Source organism: Labeo rohita, chromosome 5 (assembly GCF_022985175.1).
Source record: "Labeo rohita strain BAU-BD-2019 chromosome 5, IGBB_LRoh.1.0, whole genome shotgun sequence".
NCBI classification, from domain to species: Eukaryota; Metazoa; Chordata; class Actinopteri; order Cypriniformes; family Cyprinidae; genus Labeo; species Labeo rohita.
This window is the reverse complement of record NC_066873.1, coordinates 41,107,309-41,130,504: the sequence shown is the minus strand read 5'-3', so window position 1 is coordinate 41,130,504 and position 23,196 is coordinate 41,107,309. Positions and strand designations below refer to the sequence as shown.

The window sequence follows — 23,196 nt, the reverse complement described above, 5'->3', positions numbered from 1 at the left end:
AATTTTTCAGGTAGCTTTGCATGTAGGTCTCTTGAAGCATCTTAAAGACGTTGCCACAGTTCTTCTGGATTTACTCTGTTTCAGTTTGTTCTGTGTCTTCATGACATTCCAGGAAGACTGGATGATGATGAGATTAGATCAGTGCGGAGCACTGGCTGTTGTCAGACTCCTTGTGCAAACAAAAATCTCACTAGATTATTACAATTAATGGCAAACAGAATGTTTGGAAATGTAAACCGATATTTTTTACTGACACACTACAGCAAAAGATAGAAATAACTTAATTTAAACCATTTTTTAGCTGGTGAAAATACTAGTGGCCTAAAACATTTGCACAGTACTGTGTATATATATACATATATATACACAAACACACACTTTTAGTGGTAGTTTGTGCTAGAATTGCCTGTGCAGCCCTCGTGAAAAAAACAGCACATGCTGGCAGCTAAGTTTTGATGCTGGTTAGGCATGTTTTGATGCAAGGACCAGCTTAAACCAGCATCAAAACATAGCTACCAGCATATGCTGTTTTTTTTCACCAGGACCCGAGAAAAATACATGACTCATGAGTTTTACACAAAATATAAAACAATATAGAGGTTGCTCAGATTTATTTTGCTTTGAAGTAAAGGATGTAATTTGTGTAACATGAAAAAAAATGGTTTGCAGGTGCAACAAGGGCATGTCCATTTTGTTTACTTGTCTGTTTACTAAGATAACGTACATATAATCCCAAGTGGTAAGAAAATATTTTTACGTTATGCGTTTTCACCACAAAACTGGTATGAACACTTAACGTGGCTAAATGCATTAAGACGGTGACACTTAAAGACAAAATTCAGTATAAACTTTTTCAATTAAACATTACCCACAGGCAAAAAGATGAACACACAATATAAACAATGTGCAAAGTTTCACATTTCACGTAAGACAGATGTCTTGTACAGATCTGTGATGAGTTAAAAGCAATAAATTCAGTAGAAAATTTAAAAACATTTTATTTTTGACACAGGATATGGTAGAAATGCATATTTACAAGAGCACTACAGTGTTAGACGTTCAGGATGAACCAGTAACAGGAAAGAGCTTTTAAAAGGTCACCAGGAAACAAATAAAAGTGTGTGAAAGTCAAGGCCCAGGTTTCCTCTTGGATGATGGTTCACCCTCTCCCTCTTCTGCTTTACGTTTCTGTGATCACATGCATTTAGTCAATGTTGTAATACATTTTGAAAGCAAACATATGACTTCATAGACTCCGTAATAAAATACAATTACTTCTGAAAAATTTTAAACCTTTATCCTGAATAAAAAAGTGTTTTTTGTTGATGTACCTTGGAAGTTTGAAGTTGCATCAGTTGGTTTGCAGTGTTTCTCATCTCATCATCCTGTTACACAAACATAAGAAGGGCATTTTAAATTAGCGGAATTCTGTTCTTCATTTTACTTAAAGGGACCACATTTCAAATGCATTAAATAACTTCAATACGAGATGAATAATGTCTAGTTAGTGGGGTTTTTAACACGTACGTTCAACCACGGATGTGCCAGCGCGTCTTCAACACTCAGGCGCTTTTCAGGATCCACAACCAGGAGCTTCTTGATCAAATCTTTGGCTGAAAGTGCATATATAATTTGCACTGTATGCTTTTAAGTTCATGCTATTTAACTATCCACTTCTTAATGGAACGCAAAGACATTACCTTCATTAGAAACCTTCTTCCACTGAGATGGGATGAAGCGGTAGTGGCCGTTAATGATCTGCTCACGCACCGACATGGTGGAGCACTCAGTGTTAAACGGAGGATAACCACCCAAACTTTGACAATACAGATACACACACAGCTTTAGAAATAAATATCATACATTCATATATTCATACAAGCCCAGTCTGCATGAGTTTAGATTATGGGCCCAAAATATACATATTATCTACATGTTTGTACATGTAAACTGTTTTTTCCAGTCATTCAAGCATAGAGATTCTTGTAGGGTATTTTTATTTGCATGCAAGTTATCATCATTAAAATGAATATTTATTAATTAATTAATTAATATTTATATGCAATGTTAAAATTATGATTAAAAAATAGTCTATACTACCTGTGTGCTATATTTCAAGTGTTCTAAAACTATACAGAAGTTTTGTTTCTGACCAAAATTTGTCATTTGTCAAAATCTTAACATCAGCCCTTGACACATTCATGAAAAAATCTGATTTTTCCAGTGAATTGTTTGATGCAGTACACAAAACTGATCGGAATGATTTGTTCACAAGTCAGACTGATCTGGTTCTTAAATTCAACCCGCTCAATGATCCAGTTTTAGCAAATAAAAGTTCACTAGAGATAAAGATTATCACTGAAGAACACAAATTTTAGTCTATTCCTTAGACAAAAGCAGAGTTAAGCCGTTTCATAATTTACTATACTTTGCACTATTATTAACTAAATCAACTTGAGAAGAATGATGACAATATTGTCTTTTTAGAGCTGCTTTACAGCTGAAATTGCATTTGTTTCAATAACATTAATACTGTTATTTCCTGGTTTATTACTACACTGCAAAAACTGCTAGTTTAAAGAGCTATTTCTACCTGATTTAACTAGGGCCCTATGAAATCCATTTTATTTTTTCCCAAATTCTGTTTAGTTTTTTTCCAAATTCTGTTTTTTTCCCATTTTAATGTCTTTAGACTTTTTTTTTAATAATTAAATTAAATTTTATTCATCAAAAGCATGTCTAATTAATTGAAATCATGAAACTTACACAATTTAACAGCAATTTATTAAAAGTTTAGCAAAAATATTTTTTTAAGGCCTATGAAATCAGTTGTATTTTTTTCCAAATTCTGTTTAGTTTTTTCCTAATTCTGTTTATTTATTAAAAGTTGAACTAAAACTACATTTTTAAGGCCCTGTGAAATCAGTTTCATTTTTTCCAAATTCCGTTTATTTTTTTTGTTTAAATTTTTCTGGATTCCCTTTTTTTCTGTTTTATTGTTTCTAGACTCTGTTTTAAATTACATTTTATTAATCAAAAAGCAAGTCTAATTAATTGAAATCATAAAACCTACACAATTTAACAGCAATTTATTAAAATTTTAGCAAATTTTTTTTTAAGGCCCTATGAAATCAGTTTTATTTTTTCCCAAATTCTGTTTATTTTTCCTAACTCTGTTTTCATCTTTTTATCTGTTTTAATTTCTCCAGACTCGGTTTTAATAATTAAATGACATTTTATTAATCAAAAAGCATGTCTAATTAACAGAAATCATGAAATTTTGTTTTTAACACAATTTAACAGCAAATTTATTTTCCATAAATTTTCTGGATTCCATTTTAATGGTTTTTATTAAATTTAATAGCCAAAAGCACCTCTAATTAATTTATTGTATTAAAATACAATATATCATTATTTTATTTATTCCTCCTTTTTTTCCATTGGTAAATAAACACTGGTCAATAAATTCAGTGTTTATGATTGAATAATTATAATTTTTCAGCTAAACATTCTTTAAAAAATGTTTTAATAATAATTGTATAATTAGTAGAAGCACCATCATTACGTTAAACCAAGTTATACCAAACCTTTATTTTGACGGGTTGCTGTGAAGAAGTTTAAGTTTAAGCTTGTAAATGATATTTGTATATGACCTACTTCTGATTTGTTCGCCCAAAATTCGGTAAATTCCGTGACATTCAGTGTTATACAGTAAATTCCATTTTTATGATTGGATTTCAAGATTTCGTCTGTGTTTTCCACATCACAGAAATCACAGTGCTCTATTTAACCCATATAAAGGTAGTTTTGGTGATGTCAATGAATGCATTTTAGTTGATTAAGTGATGTGGTCCAGAGTCACATATATGATCACATGGGTTTTACACATGAAAATGCAAGTGTTTCACATATTTCTCATGTGATTGCACAATTACACAATTTCATTTCATTTTCAGGTGAGCTTCTCCTTTAAACTAATGCTGGATCCAACTGCTTCGTATTTACTCATTCAACTTTAATATCCACTAACCAGATGAACAGCAGGACCCCCAGGCTCCAATAATCGACCGCTTTTGTATATCCTACAGTCGCAGCGTGTGTGAACACCTCCGGGGCGAGATATGTGGGCGTCCCGCAGAGCGTCTTCATCAGCGAGGACTCCTCCAAAATCTTGGACTGATTAAAATCCGTAATCTACAAAGCATTGAGAATTCACATGTGTTGGCAAAGCAGGTTATCTCAGGTTCAGGATTATTTCTGAACATCCCGTTTCAACCACAAAGACAAAGGCTTGGCTGGATCGCTGAACTTTGGAACTGTTACAATTAAAGGAGAACGATGTCAGGAACTGCAGCAAAAGCTGGCTCAGGTAAACACACCTTAATCAAACAGATGTCATCATGTGAAGCCAGCAGCACATTCTCGGGCTTGAGATCTCGATGAATGATCCCGTTATTGTGGAGATACTGGAGAGAATAAAACAGAACATTTTCTATGTTTATATTTGCATTTTACCTCTGCTATAGCTTGTTTCCTAGTCTAGCTTTCTTATAAACCTGCCATTAAACCTGCATATGAATATTATTGGTTCTGTGACAAATTCTAAGTGGTTTTGGATAAATACATCTGCTAAACGCATTCTTTATTGAAAAGCGATTAGCCTTTAAAAGCACACTGGCATGAGATACTATGCATAAGTAATGACAGAGTATAAAAATGAATATACTATGAGGAAGCACATGATATTTTTAGGATGAATCCATCTCATATTGAGACACCTGCATTAACTTAGCATACCAACTATAAAATTTAGTTTTTAGAGTGTTTTATATGATTTTGTAAACCAAAAAATATAGAGATTGATTATAATGACATTTACTGGTTATTAGCATTATCAACCAGAAGACCAAGTTTCTATTAAACATACTAAAAAAAAAGTTTATATATATATACATATATATATTTTTTTTTTTTTTTTGAGGGGGGGGGGGGTGCTTTAAATTGATCACAAGTGATAATATACACATTTATAATGTTACAAAAGATTTTCTATTTCTATTCATGAAAGAAACCTGAACAAAATTCTACTGTTTTCAACATAATAATAATATATATTTTTAGCAAATCATAATATTAGAATGATTTGTGAAGGATCATGTGACTGGAGTAATGATGCAAAGCTTTGAAATCACAGGAATAAATTACATTTTAAAAAAAAATTTCAAATAGAAAAAGAGTCATTTTAAATAGTAAAAATATTTCACATATTTTACTGTTTTTGCTGTACTTTAGATAAAAAAATGCAGGCTTGGTGAGCAGAAGAGACTTCTTTAAACTTCTTTAAAAATCTTACTGTTCAAAAACTTGACTGGTAGTGTATGTTTTTTTTAAATATATTGAAATGGAAAACAGTGGTTTTAAATTGTAATAATATTTCACAATATTCTTAATTTTATTCTACTTATTCAAATAAATGCAGAACACAAGACTTCTTTTTTTGTATGTTAATGTAGTTGCCCTTTGAACATAGTGCTACAACGTTGTCTTTACCTGTTCTAAATAGTCAGTTGACTATCTATGGATATAAAAAACACAGAAGATGCTGTTTGAAGACTCTCTCATCAAGACGTACCTCCACAGCCTTGAGCATCTGATAAAAATAGAGTTTGGCGATTTCTTCCTCCAGCTGTTTCTTGGCCTTGATCCTGCCAAACAGCTCTCCTCCTTCAACACTATTCACAGCACAGAGAAAATTCAAAATTCATCAAAAAGCATGTTCAAAACTAACTGAAACTGTGTATGTGCTATGTTTGAGAACATATCATCTTTCAACAAATCATGAGAAAACAGAATGAGAAAACAAATGTCTCTATAAAACGGAGTAAAAAGATTTGCCTCAAGGTCCTGCTTTAACAGATAAGAATAATCAATGCTTTGAAAAAGTGCTTCCCTAGTAATACAGGTAGAAATGATTTGTAAACAAGTACAATCTGACAGTAAGTTCATGTTCTTAACTATATCCTAATAAAACACCACAGGGAGGGACTTACTACTCCAAAACAATGTAGTACGAATCTTCTGTCTGGTAGAAGTCTTCTGTCTTGATCAGACACGGCTGCAGGAAAGAAAAAAAAAGAGATATGAATGAGCTGTTTTATCTATAGCTCTGTATCATTTAAAAATGCATTCACAACTCACATGATCAATTTTCTTTAAAATTTCAATCTCCCGTTCGGCATTTCGTGTGGCCGTCTGTTGGAACACAAACAGAATTAAAGCTGCAAGCAGCGATGAAAGGGCCCTCGCACCCGGGCTCACCGCCGATCAGTGGAAAATGGTGGGCACTATGCTTTTCACATAGTAAATTTAGGAGAAATATGTCAAAGTCATTTAGATGTGCCAAACTTCGTACTGCCAGCTGGTGGCGCTATGCCTGTAACTGAATATTGGCATGTGGATGTCTTCAGGCCAGCGCTTTTGTCAAACATATGAAGTTTGGTGTAGATTGAACATGGCACACTTGAATTAGTGTAAGACATGATATATCCTGCTGCCAACAGGTGGCGCTGTGATTATAACTGAATATTGGCCTTTAGATGTCTTCAGGTCAGGACTCTTACCAAACATGTGAAATTTGGTGCAAATTGGACATTGCATGTTTAAGTTAGTGTAAAACAAGTCATATCCTGTCGCCAGCAGGTGGCACTATGATTATAACGGAATATTGGCCTCTAGATGTGTTCAGGCCAGGACTCTTATCGAACATGTGAAGTTTGGGGCAGATCAGACTTTGTATGGCTGAGTTATAGAAACTTCTATTCCCATGGCGAAACATCGAATTTTGTCAGGCTGCCACGGACACGCCCTTCAACGAAAACTCAAGATCTTCACAATTTAACATGGCAAAAGCCTTTAGATTTGACTGACTGAATATAATGTTGATTTCATGAAATCTCTAGGTGGAGTTTCTTACAGCGTAAAACATGTCACTTCCTGTTGCCAGCAGGTGGCGCTATGACTATAATTGAATATGAGCATGGCCATGTGTTCAGGCTAGGACTCTTATCAAACATGTGAAGTTTGGGGCAGATCAGACATTCTATGGCTGAGTTATAACAACTTCCTTTTTCATGGCGAAACATCGAAATTTGACAGGCCGCCACGGACACGCCCTCCAGTGAAAACTCAAGATTTTCGCAATTTAACGTCACAAAGGGCTTTAGATTAGACTGACCAAATTTGGTGTTGATCTTAATAAATCTCTAGGAGGAGTTCGTTTTAATACGACGCCTGGAAATGGCAAAAATGACAGAAAAATTGCTGAGAAAATTAAAAATAACCGACTTCCTGTTGGGTTTCGGGTTTTGCTCCAAGAGACTTTTTTGTAGGTATTGGTGTGTTGCATGTGTGTACCAATTTGCGTACACGTATGTGAAACGTAGCTCGAGGCGCACTCCGCTGAAAGTGTATAGGTGGCGCTATCGAGCCATTTTGCCACATCCACTTCTGAAACACATATCAGATGTAAATTTTCGCCAGTTCTGATGCGTGTGCAAAGTTTCATGACTTTTCATGCATGTTTAGGCCCTCAAAAATGCGATTCATTTGGAGAAGAAGAAGAAGAAGAATAAAAATAATAAGAAGAAGAAGAAGAAGAATAAAAATAATTAAAGCTGCAAGCAGCGATGAAAGGGCCCTCGCACCCGGGCTCACCACCGATCGGTGGTGAAAGGTTGGCACTATGCTTTTCACATAATAAATTTAGGAGGAATGTGTCAAACTCATTTATATGTGCCAAACTTCCTGCTGCCAGCTGGTGGCGCTATGCCTATAACTGAATATTGGAACATAGATGTGTTCAGGCCAGCACTTTTATCAAACATATGAAGTTTGGTGCAGATTGAACATAGTATGCTTGAGCTAGTGTAAGACATGACATATCATGCTGCCATCAGGTGGCGCTATGATTATATCTGAATATTGGTCTTTAGGGGTCTTCAGGCCAATACTCCTACCAAACATGTAAAATTTGGTGCAGATCAGACATTGCATGTTTAAGTTAATGTAAAATAAGTCATTTTCTGTTGTCAGCAGGTGGCGCTATGATAATAATGGAATATTGGCCTTCAGATGTGTTCAGGCCAGGACTCTTATCAAACATGTGAAGTTTGGTGCAGATCGGATATTTTATGGCTGAGTTATAACAGCTTCTATTCCAATGGCGAAACATCGAACTTTGTCAGGCCACCACAGACACGCCCTTCAACGAAAACTCAAGATCTTCACAATTTAACATCGCAAAGGCCTTTAGAGTAGACTGATCAAAAATGGCATTGATCTGAATAAATCTCTAGGAGGAGTTCACTGCAGAGTGCAACATGTCACTTCCTGTTGCCAGTAGGTGGCGCTATGACTAAAACTGAATATGACTATGGGTATGTGTTCAGGACCAGACTCTCATCAAACATGTGAAGTTTGGGGCAGATCAGACTTTGTATGGCTGAGTTATAACAACTTCCTTTTTCATGGCGAATCATCGAAATTTGACAGGCCGCCACGGACACACCCTCCAGTGAAAACTCTAGATCTTCGCAATTTAACATCACAAAGGGCTTTAGATTAGACTGACCAAATTTGGTGTTGATCTGAATAAATCTCTAGGAGGAGTTCGTTTTAATACGACGCCTGGAAATGGCAAAAATGACACAAAAATTGCTGAGAAAATTAAAAATAACTGACTTCCTGTTGGGTTTTGGATTTTGCTCCAAGAGACTTTTTTTGTAGGTATTGGTGTGTTGCATGTGTGTACCAATTTGCGTACACGTATGTGAAACGTAGCTCGAGGCGCACTCCGCTGAATGTGTATAGGTGGCGCTATCGAGCCATTTTGCCACACCCACTTCTGAAACACGTATCAGATGTAAATTTTCGCCAGTTCTGATGCGTGTGCAAAGTTTCATGACTTTTCATGCATGTTTAGGCCCTCAAAAATGCGATTCATTTTGGAGAAGAAGAAGAAGAATAAAAAAATAATAATAATAATAAACAGAATAAGGGTCCTCGCACCACTGGTGCTCGGGCCTAATAATAATAATAATAAACAGAGCAATTCCAAAGAGGGTCCTCGCACCACCAATAATTCTCACAACATCAAAACGTGCTAAACTGAAAACAAAACCACATAGATTTCGAAATTTTCAATATCACTTTTCAAGACTTATACAGACACAACTTATAGAGTGCTTACATAAAGTAACTGAATTTTTTTTTTTTTTTTTAAAGGAATGTCTATTAAATTGATCAAAAGTGACAATATACTCTATTATGATCCTACAAAAAAATTCTTCAAATAAACACCGTTCTTTTGAACTTTCTATTTATCAAAGAATCCTTAAAAATATATCACAGTTTTCACAAATCGGCAAATCAGCTTATATTAAAATGATTTCTGAAGGATCAGGTGACATTAAAGACCGGAGTACTGATTCTGAAAATTAAGCTTTGCATCACAGGAATAAATTACATTTTAAAATACATTTAAATAAAAAACAGCTTTTTAAAATTTTATAATATTTCACATTTGTACTGTAATTGGGTTGTTGATGTGACATGCCATTTTCACTGTTCTACAAGATAAAAAGATTAATATTGTCGTTATTTAAAATTCAGTAAATTGTTTAACGTTTCTTTGTCCTACATGGACCTGTGGTTATAAAAACTGCAGTGTTATTTGATTTTTATGTCGAATGTCAAAATTGTCCTATGGTGTGACTGTCTCAAGCATGGTTCAGTAAATTACAACTTTTATAAATTAAAAAGAAAAACATAAAAATGTTAATAAATACCTCCGGCATAACTGTACAAGTGTGAGTTTTAGTAAATAGCAATTATTTTTTTCATCCATATATTTCTGAAAGTGTAGGAAAGCCATGTCCTCTTTGTGACACCATATACTGATTTTAAATCGGCCAATTCCAGAGAAAACTTTAATTAGTTAAAGGACACCATTCATGATCATGTTACTGAAGCCCCTTGTGAAGCCCATGACATGTGCACTTGGTAAAATTATGTCTCAGAATTGTTCAAATATTTAACTTTTTTGGAACCACTACAAAAGTGTTACATTTTGTTGTCCTTTGGTGTGACACCACTAAATCATATTTTTTAATTAAAAACTGCATGTTAAACCACATAATCATGGACAATTATGCAAATGTGTCTTGCTAACCACTAACGATGACAGGTTAGTTTGGAATAGCAAGGTAATAAATTACAGAAAAAGCTGAAACGTCCTATGGTGTGACAGAAAATGTCCTCTGGTGTGACGCCTGTACTTTCACACCACAGGTTAAGGTCTTTTTAAGAGGCATTTAAAATAATTAAATAAGATGTTTGAACTCATTTTTATTATTTTTTGATAATTTTCAGTGTTCTTAATTGCATATATATATATATATATATTTTTTTTTTTTTTTTTTTTTTTACAAAAACAGCATTTTTACTGCCTATTTGTCAACTACCCAATTAAATGTATTTTTGATCAAATAAATTCCGGCATCTCAAACTTCGCATCTCAGTTGGTTTATGTTTAATATCATTTCTAAATGTAAACTATTGTCAAGTATCGTCATACTGCTCAATGTGGACTATAAAGCATTAAAGTATTATACACACTAACTGTATGCATTTCTGTGAATCAGTGTGCATTGTGAAAAGCACTACACAAACAATGTGCACACTGTCAAGTGAACACATCCTGTTCTCACCCCTATTGATGGAAAGTCGTGTTTGTTTATAGTTTTCAGAGCAACTTTTTTACAGGTTTCCTTTTCAATGGCGAGCTTCACTTCACCACAGACACCTCTGTCAGAAAACACAAACAGAGGTTTACGAGCCAAGTACAGTAAACTGCCAAAACAAATGTATATGTCAAATAAAACAGTATTGTGCAGGAAGCTCCTATGGTAAGAAATGTCTGCTAGGAACATAAACACAACATAATGAAGCTAAGAGTAACTCACTACATGATATTTTAAAGGTTTCTTGAAAATCAAGTTCACTTACGTTCCAATCTTTCGCGCTATGTGGTATTTTTTGCTGAACTCTAAAGGAAGGTTTGGCTGATCGTCTCCCATCTTATCTATGAACATAAAAACTGTGGAAAGAAAGAACCAAAGTTCAGAGCTATAGCTTTTTGTCCTTTTTAGACCTTGAAAGCCACTGGACACTTTTATTTGTAAGCAAAAATAACATTAGAATGATCATTTTCAGGTGACTTATTGAATTTTACAATTCATAAGGTCCTGTAGAAACCTCACTTAAATGACTAACCTTGATGTTTTTGTTCTGCTAGGGCAATAACAGAGTTATTGCTAAGAAGTCTTTGCTTCCCATTTCCTATTTTCTCATCGTCCACCCACGTTCCGTTACCGCTGAGGTCCTCGACGTAGACGAGATTCTCATCCTGAAACAGCAGAAAAGTAAAAAAGCCTATGTTTTAATTTAAAAGGGCAATCTGAAAGTATTTATGTTGTGTCAAGCGAGACCTGATGTCATTGTTTAAACCTTAATGAGGGAAAAAATTAGAAATTAGAATAGTAAAACTGAGTAAACTATTGTCATATAGAAATACAGTCAAACCAAAAATTATTCAGACACCAGATATAATTTTTTTTTTTTACTAGTAGGTGCAGGACACTATAGTTCATTTATGTAAGTGAGGATAGCAAAATAAAGTAAACTGTGAGGGGGGTGAATTTTTTTTTAGAACTCATCCATTTAATTTATATTAAGCCTTAAAGTTCTGCATAATTTAGGGTGTGGCCACTTGAGTGACAGGTGGATTGCCACTGCTGTCACCACCGTTGCGCTATGCGGGCGTGGCTTCAGCAACCAGCTCCACCCACGTCCCGCCTATTTGACCATTTTTGATTATCCAGGAGTGATGTGCAGTGATTCCAGCAATTCCAAGATGGTGACGGCCGACTCCCGCCCACTAAGAGCTTCAAAAATGCTCTTCAGAAACCTACGGGTGACGTCACAGTCCTTATTTTTTTTACAGTCTATGATTATACCCAAAAATTCTTCATACAGTGGACTACCAGTAAAATTGATACAAATTTGGGACCAAAAATATTTTTGAAACTTTGACCTGACCATGTTTTACTTAAGTGTTTTTTCTTTAATTGCTAATGTGAACTTTTTACACCACAGACTGAATAAAATTAAGCATCGCTTGGTAATTGGTCAACAAAGTATTGATAGTTGTGAAAATATTGTCATACTAACAGTTGAATTTTTGGTTGATTGTAATCCATTACATACCTTTCTATCAAAGTTAGTAATTTTGGTTTGACTCTCTAATGAGAGTTGATAAAAACACATTTAACAAAGAGCTCCTTAATGTTGGTCTTACCCTAAAAATCCTAAAGTGCTTCTTGCTGTATGTCCTGAAATGTGCTGACCGTCTTACAATGGCATTGGTTAAGGAGTAATCGCATGCGCTATCCCTTCCAAAGATGTACTGATTTTCTACACAATCTGGAAAACACAAAAAGGATCCATATTTAGTACTGTTATTGTTCAATAAAATCCTTTTTTGTTAATTGAAATAAATGTGAGTTAAAATATAAATATTAGACGAAAACCTAAACTTACAAAACCTTAATAAAAATGAGAAATATTGCTTTGACAACTAGCTGAAGGAAAAAAAACCCCCAAAAAACTAAAAAATAAATTAAAACAAAATAAATTCAAATAAAATGATATTAGCACATAACAACATTACTAAAATTAAAACTGAAAATATAACAATAAAAAACAAAATATTAATAGATACCATAGGAGTATATAAAACTAAAACATTACTGGCCATACTCCTGTTATATATTCCGTAATAGCTCAACAAGCTCATTGCTGTTAAAGGGGTCATCAGATGCCCATTTTCCACAATTTGATATGATTCTTTAGGGTCTTAATGAAAAGTTTATAATATACTTTGGTTAAAAATCCTCAATGGTTGTGTAAAACAACACCCTTTTTACCTTTCCAAAATCAGCTCTGCAAAAATCATCCTATTCTGAGGGATTGTTCCTTTAAATGCAAATGAGCTCTGCTTGCCCCTCCCCTCTCTACTCTCTGCTGCTCTGAGAGATTGTTTACTTTAGCCACACTTAACGCGTTTAGCCGTGAAACTTGTTAACTAGCATAATATTAGGAAAGGTGATTTCAGAAATTCATAAAAAAAAAAAAAACAACCTTATACCCACTTCCGCTTCCTGCAAACATAGACACATTTATGTAGATTAGGAAGCGCATTCCCTTCACAAACAAACGTAACCCACTGCATCTTCAGCGGCTCAGATGTCGGGAGTAAATGACGACCACTATGTTCATTATTACATCCAGCAACACAACACCTCAATCTCTCAACTGGAGATATTCTTGTCTAACTTACATCCCTGCTTCATCATCGAAAGTCTGGAAAAATTGTATTCATTTCATTTAATTTTCATTCACTTAACATATTTAATATTGGAGGCATCTAAGTTATTTGACATATCTAAACATTTTTTTTTAAAACGTAACACAACAGTTACTTTCCCTGGTAATTAGTTACTTTTATAATGGTGTAACTCAGTTACAATTTGTGAGAAGAAACTAGTAACTATAACTACTTACTTTTTTTAAAGTAACATGCCCAACACTGATGGAATGTGACCAGTGTTTAAGGGTGTTTATAATCAGAAATGGGAGGCTAAAATTAAGTTTAAAGCACTAAAGCTGTTTGGCTTGAAATGCTTAAAATCCTGATGTAGTTTGTACCAGGTAAACAGTGTTTTATGAATAGTTATATCATGTCCTTAATTGGCAGTTCTTGCACATATTTTGTCAGTTACTAGTTTTACATGACAAACAATAAAATTACCTTCAATGGTATCAAAATTACATTACAAATGTTGTCAATTGCACTTAACTGAACCGGGCTGAACCCGGAACAGTCCATTAATAACATCTATTTGACTGCTTTTAATATGATCGCCCTTACTATACATACGGTAAGAGCTCAAAAATGCAATCCATTTGGTCTGTAATTGATACCACTCCTGTTCAAAAACCCTTGGGAAACTAAATATAATGCTTCATATGCAGGAATAGCCAGCAGAACAATTTAAATCCACTAAAGCTCTCACATTACTCATTTCTGTAAATCAAATTAGACAACACACTTAACTGAGCACGCTGAATCCATGTACCAAGGGAATGACACGGCCCCACACCTGACGCTGAACTTCCTCCTCGTCTTCAGGAATAGACTGTAGTTCCTGGACCGGTACTGTATCTACAGAACTTAGAGTCCCTGAGCCTGAGGAAGAGCCCTGGCTTGATGATGTTGGGGCGGATGAGGAGCTGGATCCAGGCTGTGATTGTGTTTGGGACTGGGTTTGGGATTGACTGTGGGATTGTGATTGACCACTGGGTCCAGGTTCCTCAGACATGATGTTTAAACTCTGGGAAGTACACACTGAAAAATGAAGAAAATGTCAACAACAGTAGTTAACTCATATGAAGAGTATGATTAAAGTCCAAAACTTGTTTGAAATGGAATATTAGCTTAAAACATAATCCTGCAGAGTATACACTATAATGATAAAGGTTTAAATGTTTTAAAAAGTATGCATTTCGTTGTCTTCAACATGTTGCGTGTGATTTTTAGTCATTTGTGCATGGAAAAATATATTTATAATTTCTGCCAATTAAATATTTAGATTTCAAACCTGCTCACTGCAAAATTTTATCATGCTTTATAGAAAAGGAGTCATATTTAGTACTGTTTTTGTTAAACAAAACTTTAAACATCTTTTTTGTTAATTCAAATGAATTTGCATGCATTAAAATGTAAATATAACTTATCTAAAAACTCACAGATACACTATAATGATAAGAATTATGCATGTTACATTGTTGTCTTCATCATGTTGCATGTGATTTCTAGTCATTTGGGCATGGAAAAATATATTTATAATTTTTGACAATAAAATAATGCTTAGCCTCAATCAGAAATAATGTACATGAATAAAGTGAAAGAAGACTAAATAAGAGAAGATGCATACAACAAATCCCCTTTTGAAAAAAGATTTTTCATGGGCGTATAAAAAAAGATCAACCATGCCAAAACTTATACATTCACGTGAAAACCTTTTCTTTATATTTAAATTAAAGCAACAGATGTTCTTATATGATCTTATTAGATCCAGTCATACTGGGGGCAAACTGGGGTTGACAGATGTGCATCAATTATGTGCTTTGGAAGAAAATTAATTGTTTTTACATCCAATGACCTTTGCCAAGTTCATTTTCTGAGAGCATTTAGGTCGGACTAATTTCATGCACCACCGACACCAATGCAATCAAACGACACTTGATAAGAAAACAGTCCAAAGAAGCAAGCAGATTAAATAAGACTTGTCTATTTTGCAAATAAAGTCACTTTGGTTACTTCTGCTGGGTCAAATGTGAACAGATTTACTTTTAGCGACCGATGCCACATGCTGCTGCTTTTTTCATAAAAAATACTCATTGATAGAACATCCACATGTCCATCAGATCATCTAATGGTGATTTTCAATCTCCTATCCTAATGCATACCTTAATCAAGTCCCGTTTTTAAAAGGAGCAAACTTGCAGAAGTGGTTTATCAGGCCGCATGAGCCGCGCATCAAATCTGCCGGGAAAAACCATACATTTCCATCAATGAACTTCCCATAACATCATTCAGCCAATCAGAAGCCAGAGTAGAGGCTCACGGGAAATGAAGTTTGTAAAACTTAACTATATATTTAGTTATACATTATAGATTTTTTGCTTTGTAAGTTATTTTAAGCATTATAATTATTACTATTATTATTATTCATTGGTGGTGCTGTTGTTGTTATATTAGTTGGATACTACTTCTCGAGGTGTATGAAATAATGACACAATATAACACAAAGAACGCATACAAGTGTAGTAAATAGATATAAATCAAGAAAATAAATGCAAATTTAACAAGTAACTAAACGCAATAGCCTCCGTTGCAAAACAAACGGGTTACAAAAAGCTTTACCAACTTCTGCAAAATATATATTTATTTTATTGACTATATTTTAATGTGGGAGGGAAATACATTTTTCACTACAACTGTAGCTTTGAGTTAATATTGAGGTTTGCTTATTTAAGGCATTTTTTGTTGTTGTTGTCATACAGTTACTCGCGATCAAACAATAATAGACTGTTTTATTCTAGTAATTACAGTCATTATTCACAGATAACACTGAATCAATAAAAACACAATAAAGTCGAATAAATACGTTGAACTGTTTTAAAAGTACAAACTTTTATTTTGAAAAAATCTCTGATGTGCATGACAGGAAGTAGCGTGCTAACATTCTATAAGCTCGATTTTATTCTGTGGGTAGTCATGTTAACGCTGTACAGACTCCGATTTTTGTTATCATCACACGGATTTAAACATGCAAAGACATTTATATCAAACGGACAACTTCTTAACCTCGTCGTACTTCCGTGTTTCCCTTCAGGAAGAGCTGTCAGTTGTTACAGGAAAGACATTCCTGGTGTTTCTCATTGTAATGCAGTTAAAGGACACTTAACTCTGAACTCTTTCAGCACTGCCACAGTCAACAAACTCTGCTGGAAATGCGGATCTTCTGCTGAACTATTTTTCTGTTCATCCTGTAATGTGATCCAACGTCCTGATGACAAGACGAATTATTTTGACATCTTGAACTGGTGAGTTATAGTTATGAATGAATCACTTATGGATTCACGGATAATATTCTCTGGCTTCTTGGTTTTGAGCTTCCAAAAAGTTGTATTCTTTACTTACTTTCATTACTTAAAAGCCATAACATTGTTATCATACAATAAAGATGATACAGTAGTTGTTACATGATCACAGATACAGTTTCACTATACTAATCTTCCATAGTAATTCATAATCACATCATAACATATATGTAACTGAATATGTTTGTCTTTCCTCAGTGAACAAACATTTTCTTTGGACACCCAGAAACTTCAGAAAAGATACTTGGAGCTGCAAAGAGTTCTTCATCCTGACAACTTCAGCCAGAAGTCATCGGTAATGGACTATATTATACATAATTGTTACAGTATATTCTATACTTCATTCATGTTCACACTTCACATATGTTTATTAACAGTGCCCGATGTTAAGTGGATGAGGATTTATTTTGAGATGTAGTTTATTGGTATGGTTTTGTATCTCATAACAGTGCTGAGAGATACTGCAAAATGTATGGTGGCCATATGTGTTTAAAAAATAAAAAAGTGATTTACTAGGTGGACTTTTCAACTATGAGTTCAAAATGTACATTAAATGGATAGTGAAGGATTATGGCTAAATTGTAAGTCTTCAAGAGCACTAATTCATTTATATCCGTCTTTTACACTTTTTTCTATAGAATATATTAATAATATATAAAATGTATGTTATTATTATTATTATTATTATTTATTTATTTTTTAAATGTTAGTTACCAACAATATACAGAAGACTAAAGATAGGTTTGTAACCCAAAGTGTGTTTTCTTTTTTTTTCTTTTTTTTTTTTAAATTTATTTATTAATAATACACTAACTAATAACTCATAATTTAATAATTTATTTATTTATGTATTTTATTTCATTTTTTAAATTTTTATTTATGTATATTTATATTTATGTATTTAAGGACACATTTGGCAAAACAAAAGTTACAGTAAAGATATTTATGAAATGTATCGCAATTTACACAAACATTTTAAACAGCATAGCTGTTTTCAACATTAATGATAATTAAAATATTTTTTAATGAAATTGAAACTTTGTAATCCCAGAAATAAATTACATTAAAAATATATTAAAATAGAAAAATCATTTTTAATAGTTATAATATTTTACTTCTGTTTACTACATTTGTTTGTACACACATATTTTTTTTTGTAATTTCCATTATTTTTTAATATTATATAAAAATCGTAGTCTAAAATAAGGCTTCAATTTCTTTTAGAATATTTTATAATATTTGTTCTATATATATATATATATATATATATATATATATATAATATATATATATTTTTTTTTATTATTTTTAACTATTTTGTCATGTGATTTAGTGATACTCTTTGTTATTTTATTTATGTATTTATTAATACTATACTAACTAACTTATTTATTTATGTATTTTATTTCATTTTTTAAATTTTTATTTATGTATTTATATTTATGTATTTAAGGACACATTTGGCTAAACAAAAGTTACAGTAAAGATATTTATGATGTTACAAAAGATTTCTATTACAAATAAATACTGTTCTTTTAAACTTTTTTTTGAACCTTGAAAAAATTTTTCATAATTTACACAAACATTTTTAACAGCACAGCTGTTTTCAACATTAATGATAATTAAAATATTTTTAATGAAACTGAAACTTTGTAATCCCAGAAATAAATTACATTAAAAATATATTTAAATAGAAAAGTTATTTCTAATAGTTATAACATTTTGTTTCCGTTTACTGCATTTGTTTGTACACACACGTTTTTGTAATTTCCATTATTTGTAATATTTTTAGGTTAATTTTTATTTAAATTAGCATAGAATAACTTTTGCAATTCATACTAATGTATTATTATGATTATTATATATATATATTTTATTATATATTTATTTATTTATTTTCATTATTTTTAATTTTGTTGTGATGTGATTCAGTGATACTCTTGATGTTTTTTTTTTTTTTTTTTGTTTTTTTTTTCACCTTCACCTTCACCTTTTAACTCTTTTTCTTTGCATTATTTGTCAAACTTTGTACTAGCACACTCCCAGTATCCCTTGTCCGTATCTATTTAGATGCCCAGGTAAAAGATATACAGCACATCATCGCTCCTATAAGGCAGCAGACAGTTCTTTGGTGATTGGTTCATGCTTTGCGAGCCCAATTGGGTTTCCTGACAGCAACAGCAAGCCGGATGTTGATTCTCTAGGCTTTGGCAACTCTGACAGCTGAAAATGTTTCTCCTCTGCAAGTCATTTCTTTGGTTTCTCACCTCTTATTCCACCTGACACCTCCCTGACGAATCCCATCACAGCTCCGACCCTCTGCGTCCACCCACACAGCCAGATCCTTCAGGGGGGGACAAAAAACCCTGCACAATTATCAGCATTGCTGGGGTTTCGTTTTTTGACAATTCTCCTCATTCCCAAGAGGAAATTCTTACCACAAACAAAGAACATGTCATGATATCTTAAAATAAATGTGACGACAGTACATAATTATATAACATTTGGAAAAGTTAGAAAACTTGGGCAGAGTGTGAATCTTTTTGTATCTGGCTTCTTTTGTTACTTCATAAAATCACAATCACAGTGTTCTTCAGGTTGCTTTATACTTTGGAGCTTTGTGCGATTTGTGCCTTTAGGGCTGTTGAAATTGTTTTTGTAGCCTGTAAGAAGAATGACTTTAATTTGGAATGACTTTGTTGTCTGATCCTGTTTACAGAAAGAGCAGGAATATTCAGAAGAACAATCAGCACTGGTGAACAAAGCCTACAGAACACTGCAGAAACCTCTGAGTCGGGCCGTCTACATGGTAATTATTTGTTTAGTAAATATTTGTTGCACAGAAAACATTTGGACACATAAGCTGCACTAAAATTAAATGCACAGTATGTGCATTATATATCAAACAGAATGTCAAATGAAGTACTGTGTATTTTTAAAGGAAGAAGTACATTTCACAAAAAGATGTTTTTAAAGGGCTAGTTCACCAAATATGAACATTCTGTTATTAATTACTCATCCTCGTGTCGTTCCAAACCTGTAAGACCTTTGTTCATCTTCGGAACACAAATTAAGATATTTTTGATTGAATCCGAGAGGTTTTTGAACCTTGATAGACAGCAACGCAACTGACACATTCAAAGCCGAGAAAGGCCGTAAGGACATGGTTAAAATAGTCCATGTGACATCAGTGGTTCAGTCGTAATTTTAAGAAGCTATGAGAATACTTTTTGTGCGCAAAGAAAACAGAAATAACAGCTTTATTCTACAATGTGTCAGTCTTTGACACATGTCCTTGAGAGTACCACGGCATGAATGTCACAAAAGACTAAAAATGTCAGGAAAAAAACAAAACAGAAAAAAATAAAAACCTTAATTTGCCATATACAGTTAAAATTAGTAAAAAGCTTAATTTTACTATTTTACTATGAAGTGTTGCTGCAAGTAAAATCTGTAAATTACAAGATACGCTATCAGTCAAAAGTTTGCAAGATTTTTTATGTTTTTTTTTAAAAGAAGTCTCTTCTGCTCACCAAGCCTGCATTTATTTGATACAAAATACAGCAAAAGCAGTAATATTGTTAAATACTTTTACTATTTGAAATAACTCCTTTCTGTTTGAATATATTTTAAATTGTAATTTATTCCTGTGATCAAAGCTAAATTTTCAGCAACATTACTCCAGTCTTTAGTGTCACATGATTCTTCAGAACTCATTCTAATATGTTGATTTGCTGTTTAAAAAAACTGCTGTTTTATAATTATTAGCAATATTTAAAACTGTTTAAAGAAACCTGAAAAAATTCTACTCGGCTGTTTTCAACATAATAATAATAATAATAATAATAATAATAATAATAAATGTTTTTTGAGCAGCAAATCAGAATATTAGAATGATTTCTGAGGGATCATGTGATGAGAGTAATGATGCTAAAAATTCAGCTATGAAATCACAAGAATAAATTACATTTTTCATTATTCAAACAGAAAGCAGTTAAACAGTAAAAATATTTTAAAATTTTACCGTTTTTGCTGTACTTTGGATCAAATAAATGCAGGCTTGGTGAGCAGAAGACAATTCTTTGAAGTAGTAGTTATTTGAAATATGTAACATTATAAATGTGTTTACTGTTATTTTTGATCAGGTTAATGCATCCTTGCTAAATAAGTGTTAATTAATTTTTTCATTATTACTAATTTTATTTTGATTTGTTTTTTAAATATTACTTACCCCAAACTTTTAAAAGGTAGTGTTTCCACAAAAATGTTAAGCAGCAAAACAGTTTTCAACCTTGATAATAATAGGAAATGTAATAATAAAGAAACAAATCAGCATATTCAAATGATTTCTGAAGTATCATGTGACACTAAAAATGAAATAATGACTGCTGAAAATTCAGCTTTTCATTACAGATATAAATTACATTTTAAAATATATTAAAATAGAAAACTTATTTTGAATTGCAATAATATTTCACATTTACTGTATTTTTCAAATCGAATCAAAAATCAAATAAATGCAGCCAGGGTTAGTATAAGAGACTCCTTTTAAGGGTTTATTGATACCTGTGTGCGCTTGAGGAAAACTGACTTTATACATCCACTAAAAATCACCTTCAGACCAATTGATTAAAATACATGAAGGAAAATGTTTGAAGAAAAGTGAGCTCCTGCAGTGAAAATGATTCAGCAATCTAGTATCAAATACATAACAAGTGCCCAAATATATTTTGCGACCACTTTATATACCAGCTCTGGCTATTTTCTGTATTTTTACACTTTGACATGTACAGAAAAATAGGTTCAGTTTATCTGTGGGCACTAGTCTGTTATAACTGCTGCCAAGAGGCTGCAGTGCTGTTTCAGTAGCGCTTTACCCTGCTTAACCTGCGTGTCCTCCTGTAGCTGGAGCTGTGGGGGTTTCGCTGGAGGAAGGTACGGACGCCACCGCGGACCCAGCGTTTCTCCTAGAGGTCATGGAGATCAACGAGAGCCTGGCAGAGACGCGGAGCCAAGACGAGGTCAGCGCTATCGGCCGGTCTGTGCGAGGTGTGTAGGCCTGAAAGAAAAGCACCAACCGGTAGTGATGGTTGAAATATTGCTCTGCGCCCACTCACGTCGCTCGCAGCTTATTTATGTGACCGTTTGCGGCCCTAGTTTCATTCCATCAGAAAGTTCAAGGTCCTGTGGTTTTATGTTTTCGCTTCTAAGTCAGTGTGGTTGTACAGTTATATACTGTATTTTACTTCCTTTCACCAGAGAAACTAAAAGACTTGACTGAACAGATGAATTCATCCCTGAACAAAGGTATTTTTCTCTCTTTCTCCTCCTCACGACCTCCCGAATTTGACAGAAATTCTGCGCCAAGGCCGGCTGCACGCACATTTCCATGGCGTGCGAGTGGAAAATAGCTGTTTTTGTGTTTGCCTCACGAGTCTCTCTTTTCACAGGGGATCTGCTGACCGCCAAAGAGCTTCTGGCCCAAATGAAGTACTTCACAAATATAGAGGAGAAGGTAAAAGACAGAATTACAGAGGGTTGCTGAGGGAAAATTGTAAGCAATTTGCAATTGTAATCCAGCTCAGCGAAAGATTTCACGCTTGTGCTCAGAAGTTTTTATAGTAGTATTTATTGTTAATGGTGTATATTTGTTGGATTACTTTTGATGTCTAAATAAAGTACATTTATTTTAATCTTTTGTCAAAAGCAATGCTTTTTTGTATTAGTGGATTTTGCATATGCAAAACTCAATGCTGTGATGCTACAGATGCTACAATTGGTTGCCATGCATTTCTATGGTGTTTTGGGTTCTTACTGGAGTAATTCAAAAGAGTCCACATTTTATGGTCTGTTGACACTGTATGGTCTATCTTACATTGTAAATTTGCAAATTTTTATATAAGTAACAGCACACTTTCCCACCAAGATGCATGATTTAGAATTAATTTTTAATATTTAGAATTAATTTTTGTATTTTTTTAATCTTTATTTTGTTTTGTGTCTTTTTTTTTATTCACTTTTATTTTTTTTATTTTATTTATTTATTTTTGTTTCAGTTAGTGATCCTTCAGCTTAAACTTAAAGTTATTTTATTTATAATATTTTATTGTAGTTTATTTCAGCTTTGATTCAATTAACAAAAATACATTTAATATCATTAAGATTTGTTTAGTTGAATTTTGTCATGTAATATTTATATTTCATTGTTACTTTATTTAATTGTTTTATTTTGATATAATTTATTTTTATTTCACTTTTAGCTTTCATTTAGTTTAGGTTTAGTTTTAGTAAGTAATTTTGATGATTCAACTTAAACTTATTTAAGTAAGTTAAACTTAAAATTCAACAAAG

At 33.1% G+C, this 23,196-nt stretch overlaps 2 protein-coding genes across 2 annotated transcripts; one reads left to right on the top strand and one right to left on the bottom strand.

Annotated features, from left to right (window-relative positions):
• Window positions 1-609: 609 nt before the first annotated feature.
• On the bottom strand, window positions 610-15,763 carry chek2 (checkpoint kinase 2). Its single transcript, XM_051108738.1, has 15 exons — window positions 15,649-15,763; window positions 14,234-14,524; window positions 12,416-12,540; window positions 11,332-11,464; window positions 11,065-11,155; window positions 10,767-10,863; window positions 6,199-6,252; window positions 6,051-6,115; window positions 5,633-5,732; window positions 4,380-4,466; window positions 4,031-4,194; window positions 1,701-1,816; window positions 1,528-1,613; window positions 1,332-1,385; window positions 610-1,188 (listed from the first exon to the last, which is right to left on the bottom strand). The coding sequence occupies exons 2-15, from the start codon at window positions 14,496-14,498 to the stop codon at window positions 1,129-1,131; spliced, it is 1,497 nt and encodes a 498-aa protein (XP_050964695.1). The 5' UTR covers window positions 14,499-14,524; window positions 15,649-15,763; the 3' UTR covers window positions 610-1,128.
• Window positions 15,764-16,412: 649 nt separating this feature from the next.
• On the top strand, window positions 16,413-22,538 carry hscb (HscB mitochondrial iron-sulfur cluster cochaperone). The gene is made up of 6 exons (XM_051108990.1): window positions 16,413-16,788; window positions 17,044-17,140; window positions 19,565-19,664; window positions 21,757-21,894; window positions 22,105-22,152; window positions 22,296-22,538. Exons 1-6 carry the CDS (start codon window positions 16,460-16,462, stop codon window positions 22,388-22,390), a joined length of 807 nt encoding a protein of 268 aa, XP_050964947.1. The 5' UTR covers window positions 16,413-16,459; the 3' UTR covers window positions 22,391-22,538.
• The last annotated feature ends 658 nt before the right edge of the window (window positions 22,539-23,196 follow it).